The sequence below is a fragment of the Thamnophis sirtalis genome, unplaced genomic scaffold (genome assembly GCF_051295495.1).
Source record: "Thamnophis sirtalis isolate CommonGarterSnake01/CBP01778 unplaced genomic scaffold, rThaSir2_p1.2 scaffold_2, whole genome shotgun sequence".
In the NCBI taxonomy this organism is placed as follows: domain Eukaryota; kingdom Metazoa; phylum Chordata; class Lepidosauria; order Squamata; family Natricidae; genus Thamnophis; species Thamnophis sirtalis.
Genome location: NW_028261382.1, coordinates 50,932,994 through 50,953,304, shown reverse-complemented (window position 1 = coordinate 50,953,304; position 20,311 = coordinate 50,932,994). Strand labels below are relative to the sequence as shown.

Genomic DNA, 20,311 nt, shown 5'->3' with positions numbered 1-20,311 from the left:
CAATAGCAATATTTATGAAAACCACCCACTCCTAAAATTTCAACCCTTAATTTGGATCTGCAATGGATTATCTCAAATTGTCAGGTTGTGCCAATAGTGGGCTCAATGGACAGAATATAGAAGAGCCTGATGAGAAATGGGCCCTGATCAATACTTCCAAAGTGATAACTAAAAGATGGCTAAAATATCTGCATATCTTAAGCACCACTCAAACGAGAGATATAAACGAGACTGGAAAAAAAATGGATTGATTATATACAAAATAAATACAGGACTAAGAAATTCCAGATAGCTTACGATTAAGATAAAGAATATGACAAGGGGTGTTAGATTTTAATGTATTATGATTGTACATGTATACTGTTTTCTCTTATTTTTTCTTTAAAACTAGGATATGTTAAGTATATTGATATGGAAGCATAAATACCATCAATATAGAATGGAGTTTGCTCAGAAGCGGAAATACACCAAGGAGAGGAAGAGTGTGAAGCAGAGAAGAAAGATGGGAAGAGAGGGATAGGAGAGAGGGTAAGGGGGGAAGATGAGGAGTGGAATGAAGAGAGAGGAGAAGGAGAAAGGAAGGGGAAGTAGAGTAGGAAAGGAGGATGGAGGGAAGAAAGGAGATAGGAGAGAGGCAGAAGAAAGAGGTGTATGGAGAGCAGAAGAGCCAATAATGGGTTTTTATCTTTCTAGGCGTTGATGGCAAGAGGAACTGATGTAATTACTACTTAATACAATAGGATACTGGCTATGTAATAGTATACATGTGGTTTTATGTTATGAAAATGGAAAATAAAAAAGTATTTGACAAAGTGATAACTTTTGACAACTGAATTCAGCAGGAGATTCAGAGATGCCGCGTGGTCATTCAGATTCCTGTAGGGTGGATGCACATGCTACTCTAGTGTTTCATGTTGAAAACTGTTCCCGTAAGAGGAGATCCAGCTGTTGGGGGTATGTGAGCCCCACCTTTCATATTCACACCTGGATCCCAGGTCACGACAGTAAAAGAAAAATCCTTTATTAGGATAAATCCGCCAAGCAAAATGACTTCCTTTGGCTCTCTTTTGACATTTGCACAGTTTCTTTTTATTTCTTACATATTACATTATACAAATTACATATAATCAGCTGATTCTTTTTTTTTTTTTTGCTTTCAAGTTAAAGCAGTGTTTTTCAACCTTGGCAACTTGAAGATGTCTGGACTTCAACTCCCAGAATTCCCCAGCCAGCATTCGCTGGCTGGGGAATTCTGGGAGTTGAAGTCCAGACATCTTCAAGTTGCCAAGGTTGAAAAACACTGAGTTAAAGAACTATGTTGTTTGAGTGGAAAACAATTACAGAAATACTGAATTAAGCTTAGGTTAGGAACTGGAAGGTAACACTAATTTGAGTTTGTTTTTTCATTTTTTTCAGAACCTGTTTCAGTTGCATCTCGGTAAGGTCCAAGCTAAGATTTCTCCTGTGCAGCAAGACAGGTAAGATGATCTGCCAGCCCAGATAAAACGGCCATGTGAATTTAATAATTTGCATGTTTCTCAGCCTTAAACTCTGGGAATTAAAGTCCGTGCAGTTTAAAGTGCCCAAGGTTGAGAAACAGGGCTGAGATCTTATCTGGTCTCCAAAGGTTAATTCCAAGTAGTAATATTCTGAGTAAGGTGGCATCATATAGACTGGAGCTTCTGATACAGCAGGAAAATTTTAACCAAAGTATAATATTCAGCCTTTAAATGTGCAGGCAGGTCATCTTTTGTACCCAAACCTTTAAAAAATGCGTTCAGAAGGTTAAAAAGTAAAGGATACGAGTCTCTGTTCCTGCTGCCTAGCAACTCAGACAGCAGACAAAGCAAGGCTAAATGGGCAGGTATATATGCAGATGAGCTGCAACATAGCATTGTGGTAGCAAACCTGGGAGGAGTGAGAGGATGGGGGCAGAAGACAAATTTCCTTCTTGGATCCCAAACAGCAAGTCTGCCCTATGATTACATTATGATTATGTCTGTTCTGGAGGACTGGAAGGTGCTGAGCTATAGTCACCGTGGGCTTGAGGGCAGAGGTGAGGAGGGGCAGCGAGGCAGCCGTGCAACCCCAACTCATACTTACCTGGCAGGGGAGATGCCATGATTATGGTGCCTGTGTTGCTAGAGGCAGTAGCCAGGTTGGTGGTGGAGTTCCCCAGACTATGGGTATTGGGGGACTTTAATCTACCGTCTCCTGGTGAACACTCAGGTGGGGCACAGGAGTTCATGGACTGCATGACAACCATGGACTTGACCCAAGTAGTTGAGGGTCTAACTCGCATGCTCGACCCTTGTATTTCTCTCGGGGCAGTGGAGATGTGATCTTGAGTTAAGGGGAATAGAGACCTTGTCATGGTCAGATCATTCCTTGCTGAGGCTTGACTTCAGGACGCTACTCCCCCTTTGCAGGGAGGTGGAGCCGATTAAGTGGTTCCGCCCCAGGCGCCTGATGGACCCGGTGGGATTTCAGAGGGAGCTTGGAGAGATACCTGACTCCCTTGTCCGCAATCCCAGTCTTTGGTTGCTGCCTGGAATGTTGCGGCGGCTGAGGCACTGGATCGGATTGCGCCTTTGAGGCCTCTCCTCGGCAGATTATTGTGTGGATGCAAAGATGAATAATAAAACACATGAAAAGTGACATTTATTGAAGTAAACTCTTGTTCAATAATAAAGAAGGGGGAGCTCAGCTCCATCTCAGCTCAACAGAGCCACATGAAGGGATTTCGGTGGTCCCTCCCTCCCCTCCTGTGGCTCCAATAGAAAGTCTACTTACACGCCAGAGGCGTGACGATTGCAAAAGGACGCAGACAGGCATGCAAATGATTGCATGCAAAGGCATTGTGGGATCAAAAACGGGGTGCAAATCCGAGCTGGGAAAGCACCCCAACGCTCTGTGCGAGCAAACTGGGGAGAGGCAGGATCTCGGCTGAGCCTTTCTCAAGCCAGCTGGGAATCTTTGGGCAAAGTCGCCGTGGGCTGGAGGGCAGAGGCGAGGAGGGGCAGGGGGGCAGCCGTGCAGCCCCAACTCATACTTACCTGGCAGGGGAGACACCATGATCACGAAGGTGGTTTTCCCAGGGTGAGGCTCATCCATTGCACTCCGGGTGTGCTGACCCCTGCGATTTCCCCAAATGCGGGAAACTCGACTGCATAATTTGTGGTAGTGGGGGACTGCGTTCGCGCTTTCCCCTGATTCTCCTGGTTCAAAAGACAGAAAAGTTCTTTTTATAATTTCTTCTTTGTTGGGGCTTTTGTGATAGCGATATCCTTCTCTGATACTGAGCTACATGGGAAAGTGACACGGAGCTTAAGATGGTGATAGTGTTTCTTCATTTCTTATCAACAATATCTGCCTGGCTTTCAATTGATGTCTTTTTCCTAAAGATTTGCGAAGGAGCCCCTCTTTAATTTCACGTCTCAAGAATCTTTGTATTGCATAAATGGTCAGCAGATAGGAAATTAGGAGAAAATAAACAGAATAAAAAGGTGTGGATATATTTTCATCACTTTTTGGTACATTCAGTGTGAAGTAAAAAAAAAAGAAAAGAAAATCAAGCAAAGGGAACAATCCAACAATGGAAATCACCAATAGTAGCAGTTTTTTCTTAAAGAAGAACGCAAGGAAGAAAATTATTGTGCACAATATTATTGTGTGTGGATGCAAAGATGAATAATAAAACACATGAAAAGTGACATTTGTGGAAGTAAACTCTGTTAAATGATAAAGAGGAGGGGGAGCTCGGCTCCATCTCTGCTCAACTGAGCCACATGAAGGGATTTCGGTGGTCCCTCCCTCCCCTCCTGTGGCTCCAATAGAAAGTCTACTTACCCGCCAGAGGCGTGGCGATTGCAAAAGGAGGCAGACAGGCATGCAAATGATTGCATGCGAAGGCATTGTGGGATCAAAAACGGGGTGCAACTCCGAGCTGGGAAAGCACCCCAACGCTCTGTGTGAGCAAACTGGGCCGAGGCAGGATCTCGGCTGAGCCTTCTCAAGCCGGCTGGGAATCTTTGGGCAAAGTCGCCGTGGGCTGGAGGGCAGAGGCGAGGAGGGGCAGGGGGGCAGCCGTGCAGCCCCAACTCATACTTACCTGGCAGGGGAGACACCATGATCACGAAGGTGGTTTTCCCAGGGTGAGGCTCATCCATTGCACTCCGGGTGTGCTGACCCCTGCGATTTCCCCAAATGCGGGAAACTCGACTGCATAATTTGTGGTAGTGGGGGACTGCGTTCGCGCTTTCCCCTGATTCTCCTGGTTCAAAAGACAGAAAAGTTCTTTTTATAATTTCTTCTTTGTTGGGGCTTTTGTGATAGCGATATCCTTCTCTGATACTGAGCTACATGGGAAAGTGACACGGAGCTTAAGATGGTGATAGTGTTTCTTCATTTCTTATCAACAATATCTGCCTGGCTTTCAATTGATGTCTTTTTCCTAAAGATTTGCGAAGGAGCCCCTCTTTAATTTCACGTCTCAAGAATCTTTGTATTGCATAAATGGTCAGCAGATAGGAAATTAGGAGAAAATAAACAGAATAAAAAGGTGTGGATATATTTTCATCACTTTTTGGTACATTCAGTGTGAAGTAAAAAAAAAAGAAAAGAAAATCAAGCAAAGGGAACAATCCAACAATGGAAATCACCAATAGTAGCAGTTTTTTCTTAAAGAAGAACGCAAGGAAGAAAATTATTGTGCACAATATTATTGTGTGTGGATGCAAAGATGAATAATAAAACACATGAAAAGTGACATTTGTGGAAGTAAACTCTGTTAAATGATAAAGAGGAGGGGGAGCTCGGCTCCATCTCTGCTCAACTGAGCCACATGAAGGGATTTCGGTGGTCCCTCCCTCCCCTCCTGTGGCTCCAATAGAAAGTCTACTTACCCGCCAGAGGCGTGGCGATTGCAAAAGGAGGCAGACAGGCATGCAAATGATTGCATGCGAAGGCATTGTGGGATCAAAAACGGGGTGCAACTCCGAGCTGGGAAAGCACCCCAACGCTCTGTGCGGGGAAACTGGGCCGAGGCAGGATCTCGGCTGAGCCTTCTCAAGCCGGCTGGGAACCTTTGGGCAAAGTCGCCGTGGGCTGGAGGGCAGAGGCGAGGAGGGGCAGGGGGGCAGCCGTGCGGACCCAACTCATACTTACCTGGCAGGGGAGACACCATGATCACGAAGGTGGTTTTCCCAGGGTGAGGCTCATCCATTGCACTCCGGGTGTGCTGACCCCTGCGATTTCCCCAAATGCGGGAAACTCGACTGCATAATTTGTGGTAGTGGGGGACTGCGTTCGCGCTTTCCCCTGATTCTCCTGGTTCAAAAGACAGAAAAGAGAATTTGATTTTTTGTGCTTGTTGTTTCATTTGTTATTCCAGCAGAGAATTTTTTTTTACTAGTGTTTGTTTATTGATTTTATAAGCTATCCTTATCAAGTAGGATTTCCACTGGGAGTTGAAAGTGGAAGATACATTTATGCTCAGTTGGGAAGTGAAATAATAAATGCAGGCAGACTTCTTAGCATCTTTATCATCCAAGGGGAAGAAATGCGTCTTGATTAGATTATCTATTGTTCTTTTTCAGTTCTTTCGTCTTTAGTTTATCCTGATGCTTTATTCCTTCTTTGGATGGCTGTAGGAGAATTCTATTTAACCTATATGCAGAGCACAGCCTGAGAGAGGCGGGGCTAGATGAATCAAAAGTTGGAATTAAGATTGCCGGGAGAGAAATATCAACAACCTCAGATATGCAGATGATACCACTCTAAGGGCAGAAAGTGAAGAGGAACTAAAGAGCCTCTTGATGCGGGTGAAGGAGGAGAGTGCAAAACTCAACCTTAAGAAAACTAAGATCCTGGCATCCGGCCCTCTCAATCCCTGGCAAATAAATGGGGGAGAAATGGAAGTAGTGACATATTTTATTTTCCTGGGCTCCAAGATCACCGCAGATGGGGACTGCAGCCAAGAAATAAAAAGACGCTCGCTCCTGGGGAGGAAAGCGATGGCAAATATAGACAGCATACTAAAAAGCAGAGACGTCCCCCTGCCATAGCCCGGCCCCAACAGTCTGAGGGACCATTATCCCTCCTTAATTCACCATTGGAGGGTGTCCATGTGTTTCCAAAAAATTTGAGGATCCCTGGCCTGGAGGAACATTGTCCATGGGGTTGGGATGGGTCAGACACGACTTCGCGACTAACAATAGGAGAATTCTAGAGGAGAGGTGGCATAAATATTAAAAGATAAATTGCACTAAGCCTCTTAATATTTTTACCTAGAGATAAAAGAAATCCAAAAGCGTGTAAAAAGGGAGAGCAGGTGTGTGTGTGTGTGTTGTGTGTGTGTGTGTGTGTTCTGTTTCTGAACATTTTGGAGAACAGAAATTCTCCTCGCCTGATAAATGGAGCTGCATTTTTTGGGGGGATCTCCTGGGCCTCTGTTGGATCCTCTGAAAAAGGACGCATATTGATAAGGGTGAAGGTTGACTCTCTGAAGTGAAAGTTCTTTGAAGATGAAAGAGAAATTCTAGTTTGTTTCCATTCGCTTTCCTCCTCCGGTGAGCAATCCTGGGCTGAGATCTAGGGACAGAGCTGCCTCTGGGAGAAAGCATGACAGCCCAAAGGAACTGAGGTGTTTAAGAGTGAGCAGGTTACCCACTAATGGGATCAAAAAGTAGCAGGCGCCCAGTTGCTAAGGTTGATGCTGCCAGTCAGAATGCGGAGCAGATTCCCTGCAGGCTACAAAGGGAAAGAATCCTAATGACTCCCCCTCCCCGCTGCTTTATTGTGCCTTAGCGGATACAGTCCCCCGCGTAACTGAGTGATGCAAGCACACATGCAAATATATATATTGCAAGGCATTGTGGGATCAAAAACGGGGTGCAAATCCGAGCTGGGAAAGCACCCCAACGCTCTGTGCGAGCAAACTGGGGAGAGGCAGGATCTCGGCTGAGCCTTTCTCAAGCCGGCTGGGAATCTTTGGGCAAAGTCGCCGTGGGCTGGAGGGCAGAGGCGAGGAGGGGCAGGGGGGCAGCCGTGCTGACCCAACTCATACTTACCTGGCAGGGGAGACACCATGATCACGAAGGTGGTTTTCCCAGGGTGAGGCTCATCCATTGCACTCCGGGTGTGCTGACCCCTGCGATTTCCCCAAATGCGGGAAACTCGACTGCATAATTTGTGGTAGTGGGGGACTGCGTTCGCGCTTTCCCCTGATTCTCCTGGTTCAAAAGACAGAAAAGTTCTTTTTATAATTTCTTCTTTGTTGGGGCTTTTGTGATAGCAATATCCTTCTGAATACTGAGCTACATGGGAAAGTGACATGGAGCTTAAGATGGTGATAGTGTTTCTTCATTTCTTATCAACAATATCTGCCTGGCTTTCAATTGATGCCTTTGCCGTCTCTTTAATTTCAAATCCCAAGAATCTTTGTAGAAAGGGAAAAGAAGGTGGTGTTACAATAGGCGGAAGGGATGGGAAATAAAGCAACCCAAACCGTATATTGTAACCTATTAAATGAAATAACAAATGTATAAGAATGACAAAGGTAATGAAGAATAACAATTATGTGAATGTATACTTAAAATGGTCTCTAAGAGAATAAAAAGTTAAAACTTTTGGAGAAAAAAAGGATCTTTGCATTGCATAAACGGTCAGCAGATAGGAAATTAGGAGAAAATAAACAGAATAAAAAGGTGTGGATACATTTTCATCACTTTTTGGTACATTCAGTGTGAAGTTAAAAAAAAAAAGAATAGAAAATCAAGCAAAGGGAACAATCCAACAATGGAAATCACCAATAGTAGCAGTTTCTTCTTAAAGAAGAACGCAAGGAAGAAAATTATTGTGCACAATATTATTGTGTGGATGCAAAGGTGAATAATAAATATTAATAAATACCAAATACCAAATAAAACACATGAAAAGTGACATTTGTGGAAGTAAACTCTTGTTCAATAATAAAGAGGAGGGGGAGCTTGGCTCCATCTCTGCTCAACGGAGCCACATGAAGGGATTTCGGTGGTCCCTCCCTCCCCTCCTGTGGCTCCAATAGAAAGTCTACTTACCCGCCAGAGGCGTGACGATTGCAAAAGGACGCAGAGAGGCATGCAAATGATTGCATGCGAAGGCATTGTGGGATCAAAAACGGGGTGCAAATCCGAGCTGGGAAAGCACCCCAACACTTTGTGTGAGCAAACTGGGCCGAGGCAGGATCTCGGCTGAGCCTTTCTCAAGCCAGCTGGGAATCTTTGGGCAAAGTCGCCGTGGGCTGGAGGGCAGAGGCGAGGAGGGGCAGGGGGGCAGCCGTGCGGACCCAACTCATACTTACCTGGCAGGGGAGACACCATGATCACGAAGGTGGTTTTCCCAGGGTGAGGCTCATCCATTGCACTCCGGGTGTGCTGACCCCTGCGATTTCCCCAAATGCGGGAAACTCGACTGCATAATTTGTGGTAGTGGGGGACTGCGTTCGCGCTTTCCCCTGATGCTCCTGGTTCAAAAGACAGAAAAAGCTATCTGTTTGTTTTCATTATTGATTGTTAGCTAACTGATCCTTTTTTTGGAATAGTTCCGTTGTCCCTTATGTCCTCCTCACCCTGGGGAGGGAGGGGGGTTTCATTCCTTTCTGTGCTGTCACAGAGACAGTTGAAGTGTCAGAACTGCTAATAGGTTGATGTCAGAAGACGATTTCTGCATGCTTATATATAGTCTCAGAGACAGAGACATATTTTCAGCACATGAGTTGTGGGGGCATTTTGTTTGCTGTCCTGAAATGGCCGGATTGAGTGTGACGTGTTTCAGTAAGATGGGGGGATGATGATGGAAGGGGAGAGTAGCCTCAGCCATACCTGTGCCAGGTGCAACAGCCCTCGCTCGCCATAAGCGAGCCGAGGTGGCGCAGTGGTTAAATGCAGCACTGCAGGCTACTGCTAGATCAGCAGGTCAGCGGTTCAAATCTCACCGGCTCAGGGTTGACTCAGCCTTCCATCCTTCCGAGGTGGGTAAAATGAGGACCCGGATTGTTGGGGGCAATATGCTGACTCTCTGTAAACCGCTTAGAGAGGGCTGAAAGCCCTAGGAAGCGGTATATAAGTCTACTGCTATTGCTATTGCTATAAGCACAGTAGGCCAGAGAGGCCCCCGCCCGTAGCCCAGTTTTACCCCACCCCTGAGCTCTTCCCTGCCAGCGGGATGACTCATCTGGGAGCTATTTTAGCAGCCTGACGCTGCCCACATCTGCCCCTTCTAGGGAGCCAAGGGCGGACCCGTTCTTACCCGTGGCCTCCTGTCCCTTGCCCCCCCCCCGAGGGAATGGGGCATCGGATGCGTCCTGGATTTATGAATGGAGGGTCTTGACTCCGGTGGGCTCAGCAGCTGCTATGTAGGGGCATTGCTTGAAGGGCTGAAAGGAGACCCTCTGAAAGGGGCCTTGCAGAGGGAAAGGAGGGGGCTGGGCGTCTGGGGGGTGCCGGTGGGCTGTGGGAAGGCAGAGAAGGGGCTCCGTGGCCCAGCTGGGGAGGGACCCCAAAGCCCCTGAGATACTGAGAAGGAAGAAGCAACAAGGGAGGATGGGAGCTGCATAAGACTAGGGCTGGCTGGGGATTCGGGGACTTGGAGTCCAGTCTTCTTTCAATCGCTGGGGGGGGACGGGACATAAATACAGGCGGTCCTCGACTTACGACCACCATCGAGCCCAACCTTTCCCTTGTTGAGCTGTACCTCGTTTTACGACCTTTAAGCGAATCCCTGCAGCTGATGAGTTAGGAACCCAGTTGCGGGCGGGGCCGGTCAGCGGGGGGGGGGCTGTCCCTGGAGGCCCCTTGGACTGGCTGGGGGAAGGGTGGGGGGGCGAGGGGGGGTCCCTGGAGGAGGAGGAGGAGGGAATGGCTGGGGCGGTGGGCGTGGCCTGCGCGCGTGACGTCGTGCGCGGAGGCCGGTGACCCGAAGGGGAAGGGGGCGTGGTGGGGAAGGGAAGGGGGGCGGGCGGGCAGGCAATCCGGCCAGTCGGAGCCGGGGCGGCCTCAACGGCGGACCAATCGCCGGGCGCGGGGCGGGGCTGGGGAGGGCCGGGTGGCGTCGCGGCTGCCAGAGGCGGAGGAGGAGGAGAGCGAGGCGAGGCCGGCGGGTGAGCGGCGGGAGGGAGCTTGGGGGGGGGGGCGATTGGGGGGGGAGGGGGGAGAAGCCCAGGCCCTTCGCGGGGTGGGGGCGCTCAAGCCCCCCCCCCCTTCCTCACAACAGCCCTGCGGGGAAGGCCCCCCTCCAGCCCCCCCCCCGACGGTTTCCCCAGGGAGGGGGAGGGGGCTGCGCTGGGGGGGGGTCCAGCCGGGGGGGGGCTCCCTGGGGCCGTTGGTTCCCATCAACGGGGCCTCCGACGGCGTCTCCCTTAGGGACGGAGGCCCAGGAAGAGCCTCCCGGGTGCCCCGAGCGGAGAGACTTCCCTTCCCACGCCTTTGGGCCTTTTGGGGAAGGGGCCTCCGTCTTCCTGGGCAGAGGAAGGGACCTGCAGACGCCGGGGAGCAGGGAGGGAGGGAGGGAGCGGGCGAGGGGCGTCCGCACAAGCCCCCTCCAGGGCCAGAAGGACTGCCTGGATTCTAGAACCGCCGGACAATGGGCAGCGGCCGTGCAGATGGGCGGCTCCGGGGGGGGGGACCCCCGACTTCTGGCCCCCGGTGGGAGCACAGATTGGCAGCGCTCCAGGCCTTCCCCGGGGGTGCAAACCTGCTGCCTCCTTCCACCCCACCCACCCCCCAAAAGCCCTTGCCCGGCTCTCTTGATATTCAGTAGGGCAGTGTTTCTCAACCTTGTCAACTTGAAGATGTCCGGACTTCAACTCCCAGAATTCCCCAGCCAGCGAATGCTGGCTGGGGAACTCTGGGAGTTGAAGTCCGGACATCTTCAAGTTGACAAGGTTGAGAAACACTGTCCTAACCACTGCTGGGGAATTCTGGGAGTTGAAGTCCGGGCATCTTCAAGTTGACAAGGTTGAGAAACACTGTCCTAACCACTGCTGGGGAATTCTGGGAGTTGAAGTTCGGACATCTTCAAGTTGCCAAGGTTGAGAAACACTGTCCTAACCACTGCTGGGGAATTCTGGGAGTTGAAGTCCGGGCATCTTCAAGTTGACAAGGTTGAGAAACACTGCAGTAGGGTGCCCTGCTGTCAGAAGGGGCCGGGGGGCTCTCAAGAGGCAGGAAGGTGGCTGGGGAAGGGGAGAAACTCCCGGGAGCAGCCGGAGGAGTAAAGTCCGCCAGGGGGAAAACCCATCTCTCTCCTTTTTCTTCATAGGTTCCTGGAACGGCAGAGAAATGGCTGCAGTGGCAGGACAGGAAAGCGAAACTCAACTCTGCAACAATTGGTGAGGGTTTTTGTTCTCTGCTATCAGAGAGTGTGTTTGTGTGTGTGTGTTTGTGTGTGTGTTGAGCCACCCAAGCCCTTAAAACCTGGCTGTTCCGACAGGCCTGGGGCTAAAGAGTTTTTGCCCCCCTTCTCAAATGGTATGACTGTTGTGTGTTTTTAAATTTTGTATTATGTCTCTTCTTTTTATCCCCCTGTTTGTATCTCCTTCCCTGATTGAATTGTGAGCCGCCCTGAGTCCCCTTCGGGGAAAAGGGCAGCATATAAATGTAATCAATCAATCAATCAATCAAGCTCTGGGCTCTTCCGGATAGCAGAAGGGAGTTGGGTTTAAAAAAAGGGGGTGACTAGATTTTGTAAGAGTTTTCCGATTGTCCCGATACCCTTTAAAAACAAAAAAAGAGAGAGAGAGTTTGGCATTGCAACGTGCCCGGGGTCTCTTTTAACAGCCGAAAAGATATTCCTCTGGCAAACTTCACCATCCACGAGATCCACTGCAGCCGGAACATCGGCGTCTGTCCCCTCTGCAAGGAGTCCTTCCCCAAAGCGGAGATGAGGGCTCACCAGGAGCAAGAGCACGCGCAGGTGATCCAGCCTCCCCCTCCTCCTCCAACCGCGCCCTCGTCTCCCCCCCTAGACGAGACGGGCCTCACTCTGCAACCTTGACTCTGATCCGCCTTTCTTTCGGACCCTAGATTGTCTGTAAATGCAGCATGAGAATGGACAGGGGGCTCTTACAGGACCATGTAGTGAGTAAGCTAATTGTTGCCTGATTTTGGGGGACGGAAGATTTGCTGTAGGACGATGGGATGTACCTCCTGGAACCGTGACCCGTCAAAAGCGCGGTCGACGAAATCGCGTATGTGACGTCATCACAATGCGACGAAAAAGATCGAAAAATTGAAATAAAAATTAAATTACAGCAAGCCGATTCACATAAAGGTAAGGGTTAGGTTAAGGGTTAGGGTTAGAGCGTTAGCGTTAGGTTTAGCGTTAGGTTAAGGGTTAGCGTTAGGTTTTTCGTTACGTTAAGGGTTAGGGTTAGGGTTAGGGTTAGGTTTGGGGGGGTTAGGGGAAGGTTTTAGCTTTATTTTTACATTTTTCGATCTTTTTCGATCTTTTTCATCGCGCTGTGATGACGTCACATACGCGCTTTCGTCGACCGCGATTTTGTCGTCCGCGGTTTTGTGGTAGAACCCCTGGAACAGGTGCATAGAATATGACGTTCCCAGACTACTTTTGGGGGGGTGACGGGCCGTTTCTGCCTTCCTCCCTCGCAGGCTTTCGAGTGTCCCTTGCGGCCTGTCGCGTGCCAGCACTGTGACATTGAGCTGGCTTTCTGCAAGCTCCAGGACCACGAGGATTATTGCGGGGCCCGGACCGAGCGATGCGGCCGGTGCAACCGCAACATCATGCTGCGCGAACTGAAGACGCATCCCATCGACTGCGGGGAGAAGTCCGGGGCGGGGGAGCCGGGCGGCCAGGCGAAGCCGCCTTTCAACCCTGAGGCCCCCTGGCGCAACGTCCAGACCATCAGGAACGTCCTGCGGCCGGATTCTGCCGGAGAGTCGCCACTGAGGGGCAACAGGTTCCTGGAGAGCCAGCTGCACAGTTGGGTCTCGGGGGATCAGCTGCCCGGGGAACCCGGCTGGAGGAACCGAGGCGCATCCCAGCCAGATCGCAATCGAGGTAAAGGCCCAGAGAGAAAACGGCCCCCAGGGCAGGACGATCCCCCTTGCTGCCCCTTTGCTCCGTGATGCCCCTCCCATCCCTGGGCTCTCTTCGAAACACGCTCTCAGGGTCCCAGAGAGCATCCAGAATAAAATAAGAACCCGAGGCAAGAGATCCCTCAAAAGTTCCAATTTATTAAAATTAGATTGAAGTCCCAAAAGAAAAGATGGCTTGCAGGCACAACATTCGCCTCCTGAATTAAGGAGGTGGGCCGCTTCTAAGAGCTGAGGTGGCGCAGTGGTTAGGGTGCAGTACTGCAGGCCACTTCAGCTGACTGTTATCTGCAGTTCAGCGGTTCTAATCTCACCGGCTCAAGGTTGACTCAGCCTTCCATCCTTCCGAGGTGGGTGAAATGAGGACCCGGATTGCTGTTGGGGGCAATATGCTGACTCTGTAAACCGCTTAGAGAGGGCTGAAAGCCCTATGAAGAGGTATATAAGTCTAACTGCTATTGCTGTTGCTATTCTCTTTCCGGAGGCTTCGAAAGCTGCTCTCGGCCTCCTTGTGTTGGGTTGCCTGGGACGAAGGGGGGCAGGTTTACTTCTCACGCTCTTCGGTGTTTCTTCCCTGAAGCCTGTCCGGAAAAGGCCGCCCCACCGCTCTCGCCTGGGGACGGAGAGTCCGACTACAACTTGGATTACCTTCTGGCGCTCAGCTTGCAGCAGGAAAACAGCTTTGGCCAACGCAGCGTGGCGGAGCTCCAGAGAGAACTCTGGAAGAACATCTGCCCCCCGCAGGCCGGGCCAGCTGACCACTGCGGCAAAGCGAAGAACTCCAGGGACCCCTCCCAAGATTTGCTGCGAGCAGCCAACAACCTGAACAGGCCCAAAAGTACGCCGGTGTTCCTGGTTGCTTGCCCAGGGATTGCGGGGAGAGGAAGGGGCATGCTGTGTAGAAAGAAGCCCAGGGGCCCTACTCCTAAGTTCCTCTGGGCTTGGTTTCTGTCTTTGGCTCTCTGAAGAGCAGAGCAAACTGCTCTTGGGTGGTTCCTCGTCCTTGGCGGAGGAGGAGGAGTCGTCGCCTGTGGGAGGGAGGAGAATTTTGGAGGAGGAGGAGGCAGCAGCTGGATGGTTGTAACCCAGTTTGAAGTTGTATGACTCTCTCTCATCCTTCAGCGGAGACCCTGCTGCCTTGCGAATTCTGCGAGGAGCTGTACCCCGAGGGAGACCTCATCCTTCACCAGGTGGGCCTGAGGGAGAGGAGGAGGAGGGGGAAGCTGACCAAGGCAGAGGAGAGGGGCTGGGAAGATATTTCCCCCCTTCCTCGTTGCCTCCTTAATTTTCCCGCTGCCGTCCGAGGCAGTTTGAGCCGAACGCTTTGCTTCTTTGACGACAGACGGGCTGCAACCCCGCGAGTGCCTTGGCCTCCTTCAGCAAGAGGAGCAGCCTGGTGCCACCGGCGGAATCCCGGAGCAGCCTGTGGGGGGAGCTGCCCGGCAGCCGCTCTGCGGGCAGCGGGGAGACCCTTCCCCCCCAGCACGGCATGCAGGACAGCCTCCTGCTCCCTTGCGAGTTCTGTGGGGTCCAGCTGGAGGAGGAGATCCTGTTCCACCACCAGGTACGGAGAGCCGCGAAGCCCCCTGGGCTGAGTGATGGGAGGGCTGGCAAGGGGGGGGGGAGCGGGGCAGCAACCGCAGCCCTTTCTCTCAACCCAGGACCAGTGTGACTTGCGCCCAGCCACCGCCCCCTCGAGCGGAGGAACACCTGCGCCGTCAGGGTCTCCGGTCCCGGAAAGCTCTCTGAGGACCGAGTCTCCGGATCTCCTCAGAAGACCCATCCGGCACCAAGGTACGCTGTTTGGAGCCCAAACTGCAGGCCATACAGAGCAGACGCAGCTCCTCCGGGCACCCACCAAGGAGGAGAGTCCTGGGCAAAGGGTTGCCTCCCTCATCAGAACTGGGCTGGGGGGGGGTGACAATTGGGGTCTTCCAGCCCTCCTGGTGGAGCCCAGGCCCGGCGCGTCCTCCCTTTCCCCCGTGGTCCCCGCAAAGTCTTCCCTCTCTCCCTTCTGCCCCAGGTGAGCTCCCTCCTCACTACCTGGAGCAGCTTCAGCAGAAGCCGCCTTTCCAGCCTGCTCCAAGGAGCTACTCGCAGGTGGCAGCCAGGCGCATCCAGCTGGCCACTCCCAACAACCGCCGGGAGGATCCGGTTGCTCTTTCCAGGGCCAGGAAGCCCCAGAACCTGGGAGACGGCGAAGGGAGGAGCCCAGGCCGAAGCCCGAGTGACCCTGTGGCCGCTCCTCTGCCTGCCCGATATCCCTCCTCGGACTTTGCTCCCAGCACCTATATCCCAAGCTTCCCTCTGGCACTCCCGACTCGCCCAAGGTAGGGCTTCCAGTATGGGTTCGAATCTCCTGGATGGGGAGGACGGCTGCGAATCTGGGCTGCTCCTCGTTAAGGTGGGGGGGGGGGGACAGGACCCTCTACTCTTCGCGTACCTGCAACAGGTGGCTGTTGAAGTGTGGGGGGGGGTTTAAAACAACCTATTTTTAAACCCTCCCTCCGTTTCTCTCCCCCAGCATAAGACAGGAAGGAGGACCGCGTCCTGCGTCTCCGCCGCCCCGTTTCAATAACGCCGCCAAGGTAAGAGGCTTCCTTTGGCCAATGGCCTCTTGGGCGAGGAAGTGTTAAAAAAGCCAATTCCGCCAGAGGAGCTTTGCAGAATCTGGATCCCTTCGTGAACCGTCCTGCATTTCATAGCTAAATCTGCCTTTAGAGCAGTGTTTGTCAACCTTGGCAACTTGAAGATGTCCGGACTTCAACTCCCAGAATTCCCCAGCAGTGGTTAGGACAGTGTTTCTCAACCTTGTCAACTTGAAGATGTCCGGACTTCAACTCCCAGAATTCCCCAGCCAGCATTCGCTGGCTGGGGAATTCTGGGAGTTGAAGTCCGGACATCTTCAAGTTGCCACGGTTGAGAAACACTGCTTTAGAGGATGTAGGTCTCGACTGCTGCCCCCGTCATGGCTTTGAGGCCGAGGGTCCTTGCTGCCCATGGTTTTACTCCATGGTGTAGGTGCCTTTCTCCACCGGCCTCCTTGAGCTCTTCCGCTCTCAAGTCACGAGGAGGTGGAGAAACGCAGCGTCTGAAAAACCCTCCGCCCTCTTCAGGATCCGGAAGCTCCCCTCTCCGGCGTCCGAGTCTCTCCGGGCAGGAGACCAATACTTTCATTTCCCAAAGTGCCCCATTCACAGCTGCTCAAGATTGGGGTCTGGCCCCTCTTCCCCCCCCACCCTTGTCCTGAGCAGAGCCTCCGGCGTTTTCTCCCCTCCAGGCCAAGCCCTGGCACGTGAAGTCGGCCGATCCCGACAGAGAATGAGGAGGAAATCTCCGGGGCCGCCTTTTCCTGCCTTCCCGGCACCAAGACTCGGTTTCGTGACGCGATTTCCGCAGGAGTTGCGCGACCGGCACTCTGCAGCTCACAGGCGCGGCGGCGGCTAGTTCCCCCGATTGTCAGTTGTGCCATGTTTTGTTGCTGTTCGGGTGGGGTGGGGGGAACGGGGCTGGGTGTGTGTGTGTGTGTGTGTCTCGGCCCTGTTGCTTTCCTCTTGAGGGCCGAGTCCTTCCGGGGCTCAAAACCTTTTGCTTGAGCAGATGTTTCCTCTTTGCAAGCGCAGAGAAACGACTCCCCGCCCCCAACTCAACCTCCCCCCCCCCTTTCAAAAGGCCTAAGGAGTAGAAAGGCTGGTTAGTAGTGGCTGAGTTTGAACTCGGTGCTTTTGCTGCTAGGAGTGTCCCTCCCTGCCCGCGGCCGCCTCTTCCTTCTCCTCAGCCCAGTTTTCCAGTCAGTGGGAAGAGAGGGGGATCTCTCTCCCCCCAGGGGAGGGGGCTCCTTGTTCGGTCGCACGGCCTTAAAAGCTAGAACTGGGCCTCCGGGTGCGAGTAGCCGGAGGGCGCGCGCGTTTTGTGTGTTTGAGACTTTTAAATTTCTTACAATAAAGTTTGTATCTCTTGGTCCCCCTTGTCGTGATCTTTCGGCCACCGTGTGCATTAAAACCTGGCTCCCCCCAGGGGCTACTCAAATGAGGGCTTTGGGTGCGGATCCGCCCACCCCGAAGCAGGAACCAAGAGTGTGACTGCTGCGATTGGTGGCTCTAACCTCCTTCCCGGTTAGCTCCCTGGGCTGGTTCCCTTCCCTCCGGGTCCCCAGCCCTGACACCCCCCACCCCCCCAAAAGACCCTGGCCAAGAACAGAGCTGCTTCACGGACGCTTCCACCAAATGTAAGCATTTATTAAATACCAGAAAAGCCAAAAGAATTCTTAAAAACAAGTGGAACCAACCCCCGCCGTCGTCTTCCCAAGGGCAGAGGGGCCGTGGGGGGCCGTTTTTACAAGCTGCGGGGGTGGTGGTTTTTTTTCCTTAAATATTCTCGAGAAGGGGGGGGGGCAAGAGTTCTTGGGACCACCGGGGGTTTTGGGGGGGGGGGGAATCGAGGTGTGTGTGTGTGGAAAGCGGAGAATAAATTAACGAAAGAAAATGGCAAACGAGCCTCGTCAGCTGGACTTCCCTGGGCCGGAGGAAGCACCGAGTCCTCCTGGCCCCGAGAAAGGGGCAGCCCTCGGCTCACTTTTCCTCTTTTATACAAAATATTTACATGTTTGCTTTAAGTCAATATAAATTAAAGGAAAACGAAACAGTGCAGTAAACCCATCCCCAACTGAGCTCTGGAGCAGGGCGGCCGGTGGGTCTTGGCCCGAAGGAGGGTCTCCGCCTCCCAGCCGGACGCTTGGAAGCCCCTCCAGAAGGCAAGAGTTCCACTCTGGCCCAGAGGCTGTGGGCCTGACCCCCCCCCCTGCCCCCCAAGCCCTTCCACGGGTGGATGGTGGGCAATAAATAGGGAAAACGGAGAGTGAAACGTAAAAGCTTCAACTGAAATGCCTCCGGGGGTCTCCGCTGCCTTTTTTTACATTCAGAACAACCATTCAAGTCAAAAGGAAGGAAAGTCCCGTGTCGTGGAGCAAGGGACAGATTCGTACTTCGGACCGTTGGAGCAGCAGCCGCCGCAGAGCGAGGCACAATGGGCCTAGGCAGAGTCCGGAAGCCCCCAGCCCCATTGCCTTGATTCACAGTTTGCTCCCTCTCACTGAGCAGCTTCCTTCAGCTTGGCCCCCTGATCTGCTCTTGCCAAGGGACCCACCGGGCAGAGGGAGGGAGGGGTAAGACCTGGGCACACAAGTCCTTCGACCCCCTTCCCCCCCCTCTGAAGCTCCACTGACAGTAAGTGGGGTGTAAACACTGTAGAAGACTATTTCTCTCCCCCCCCCCTTTTAAATGCAACCATAAATAATTGGAATAAATATACATCAAGTCACTGGTACAGCACACACACTTGGGGGCCCAGAATGAGTGTCACTCCGGAGTCCCTGCCGGCCTCGGGGAGGGGGAGGGAGCATCCGCCGAGGGGGCCACTGGAAGGTATCTGTGAGGTATTTGAACAAGAAGCCCCCCTGAGGAGAAAAGGAGGGGGGGTTCCGATCCATAAGCCCCCTCCCCCAAATCTCTGGAAAACAGGCTGATCTTTTGTGGATTAGAACCTGTGTTCTAACTGGGATTCTCTAGGAGGAGCTAACAGGTGCCCCCCCCCACCCCTCCTTCGGCCAAACACAAGGGGGGGGGCGAGGCTCAAAGGGGTGACTGCGCAAGGGGGGGGGGGCTTCCACCTCGACTCCCCGCCCTAGCAACCGCCACCCCGCGTCTTCCCCATCGTCGCCAACCTCCATCCGCACGTCACTCAGGCCAAAGAAGGAAGAGTATTCACAGAAATATACACTACATACAGCTCTCCCCCGCCGTGCCCACTGACAAGCGGGACGAGGGAGGGGCTCCCGGGTTGCCTTTGGAGAGGACAGCGTGCAACATCCTGGCTTCGGGGGTGGGGGCAGAGGGGGGGGGAGAAGGAAGCCAGCTGTTGAGTGCCGCGTCTCCCAGATAGCACAGGGGCCCTCGGAGTCTCGAGCTCGAAAGCGACCCCAAAACGGCTCGTTCCGGCACTCTTTCCGCTAGAGGTTGGACGGCGGTGCCTTGGCGGGTCCTTCAAAATCAAGACGCGCCTGGCGAGGGCACCGGAGCTCCCTGGGCACCCGTCTAAGAGCCAGAAAGCCAGGGGGATTCCCTTCTGTCTTTGTTTGCCAAGGAAGAACCGGGGATCCTCCTCTCTAAAGGCAACAGGCAAATGGGGAGCTTGGAAGGGCCATTTCTGAGCGCAAGGCGGAACCAAGTGGATCGGAGCCGATTAAGCGGGTGATCCCTTCCCCCCTTCCCCCTCCCCTTTCTTTAGACCCTCGCAATTTAGGCTTCAGGCAGACAGGGAGGGATCGTCCTTTATCGCCCTACAGTGGAATGTGTGAAGTTGCCACCTCTGCTTCCAACCAACACTGGCCAAAAAAAAGTGTGTGTGTGTGTGGAGGGGGGGGGGGGGGAATGCGACTTCTGCTCTACTGAGTTACGTTAAGCCCCGATTCCCCCCCGCCCCCCAAAAAACAACAACGAAGTGTGGTTGCTTCACCGATGCACTCAGAAACGGTGGCGGAAGGCCTCCCCCTTACACGGCCGATCCCCGAGTCTCCCTTCCGATGAGGACAAAATGGGGGGGGGGATCCCCCAGGATTGCAAACCTTGTTCCCCAGACTAAGTTTCCTATAAGGCAGCAGCAGCAGCAGCAACAGCGTCAGACGGTTCCATCCACCCCCGAGGTCTACGGGGAGGAGGAGGTCTTCCACGCAGGCCGTCGCAAGAGGACCAGATTCACCTGCCGCTCTTGCCTGGCCATCGCTTGGTTTCTCCGGCGCGTCCTCCGAAGGGCCGACCCCCGGAGGGGAGGGGGAGCAGGTCAACCGCTGAGAGGGTCCTCGCGATAGTGGATGGCGTACCGGAGCTTCTCCAGCATGGTCTCCAACGAGGAATACTGAGGGAGTTTGATCATGAACATGCAGGTCTCCACGCGGATGTGGCGGGAATCCGGGGAGCCTGTGGGGGTCACAGGAAGGGGAGAGGCTCAGCGCCTGCTACTGTAGGAGGGGGCTTTCTCCCTCGCACACAGATCTCTCCTCCTCCTCCTCCTCCTCTCCCAGCTATCTGATTTCAGGCACCGTATTTTCCGGAGTATAAGACGCACCAAGATTTTGAAGAGGAAAATTTTTGATAAAAAGGTTTTGCACTATGCAGAACTCCCAAAAATGGATCGTTTTTCATCAAAAAAGGGAATGCAGAGCC

The 20,311-nt window shown here is 52.8% G+C and overlaps 2 protein-coding genes and 5 non-coding genes across 7 annotated transcripts in view; 6 read left to right on the top strand and 1 right to left on the bottom strand.

The window, feature by feature from the left end:
* The first annotated feature begins 3,048 nt into the window (after positions 1-3,048).
* LOC148048808 (U1 spliceosomal RNA) lies at positions 3,049-3,212 on the top strand. The gene has a single exon (XR_015695726.1). It is a non-coding gene; the product is annotated as a U1 spliceosomal RNA (small nuclear RNA).
* Positions 3,213-4,103: 891 nt separating this feature from the next.
* LOC148048807 (U1 spliceosomal RNA) lies at positions 4,104-4,267 on the top strand. Its single transcript, XR_015695725.1, has one exon. It is a non-coding gene; the product is annotated as a U1 spliceosomal RNA (small nuclear RNA).
* An 891-nt stretch (positions 4,268-5,158) lies between these two features.
* LOC148048806 (U1 spliceosomal RNA) lies at positions 5,159-5,322 on the top strand. The gene has a single exon (XR_015695724.1). It is a non-coding gene; the product is annotated as a U1 spliceosomal RNA (small nuclear RNA).
* Positions 5,323-7,062: 1,740 nt separating this feature from the next.
* Positions 7,063-7,226, top strand: LOC148048805 (U1 spliceosomal RNA). The gene has a single exon (XR_015695723.1). It is a non-coding gene; the product is annotated as a U1 spliceosomal RNA (small nuclear RNA).
* Positions 7,227-8,333: 1,107 nt separating this feature from the next.
* Positions 8,334-8,497, top strand: LOC148048804 (U1 spliceosomal RNA). The gene has a single exon (XR_015695722.1). It is a non-coding gene; the product is annotated as a U1 spliceosomal RNA (small nuclear RNA).
* Positions 8,498-10,078: 1,581 nt separating this feature from the next.
* TRAFD1 (TRAF-type zinc finger domain containing 1) lies at positions 10,079-17,054 on the top strand. The gene is made up of 12 exons (XM_087705447.1): positions 10,079-10,138; positions 11,299-11,368; positions 11,817-11,952; positions 12,063-12,116; positions 12,648-13,056; positions 13,672-13,929; positions 14,214-14,281; positions 14,434-14,655; positions 14,753-14,885; positions 15,115-15,421; positions 15,616-15,679; positions 16,372-17,054. The coding sequence occupies exons 2-12, from the start codon at positions 11,319-11,321 to the stop codon at positions 16,414-16,416; spliced, it is 1,746 nt and encodes a 581-aa protein (XP_087561573.1). The 5' UTR covers positions 10,079-10,138; positions 11,299-11,318; the 3' UTR covers positions 16,417-17,054.
* Positions 17,055-17,813: 759 nt separating this feature from the next.
* The window catches only part of HECTD4 (HECT domain E3 ubiquitin protein ligase 4), a 64,366-nt gene continuing 61,868 nt past the window's right edge, over positions 17,814-20,311 (bottom strand). The window contains 1 exon segment of the mRNA XM_087703466.1: positions 17,814-20,065. Coding sequence (XP_087559592.1) covers positions 19,929-20,065 — 137 coding nt within the window. The 3' untranslated portion in view covers positions 17,814-19,928.

Excerpts from the sequence above, each read along its gene's own strand:
- TRAFD1 (XM_087705447.1), top strand. The coding sequence starts at position 11,319 with ATGGCTGCAGTGGCAGGACAGGAAAGCGAAACTCAACTCTGCAACAAT. Across the intron at positions 13,930-14,213 it reads CAACCTGAACAGGCCCAAAA|CGGAGACCCTGCTGCCTTGC; the intron begins GTACGCCGGTGT and ends CTCATCCTTCAG. Across the intron at positions 14,656-14,752 it reads AGATCCTGTTCCACCACCAG|GACCAGTGTGACTTGCGCCC; the intron begins GTACGGAGAGCC and ends CTCTCAACCCAG.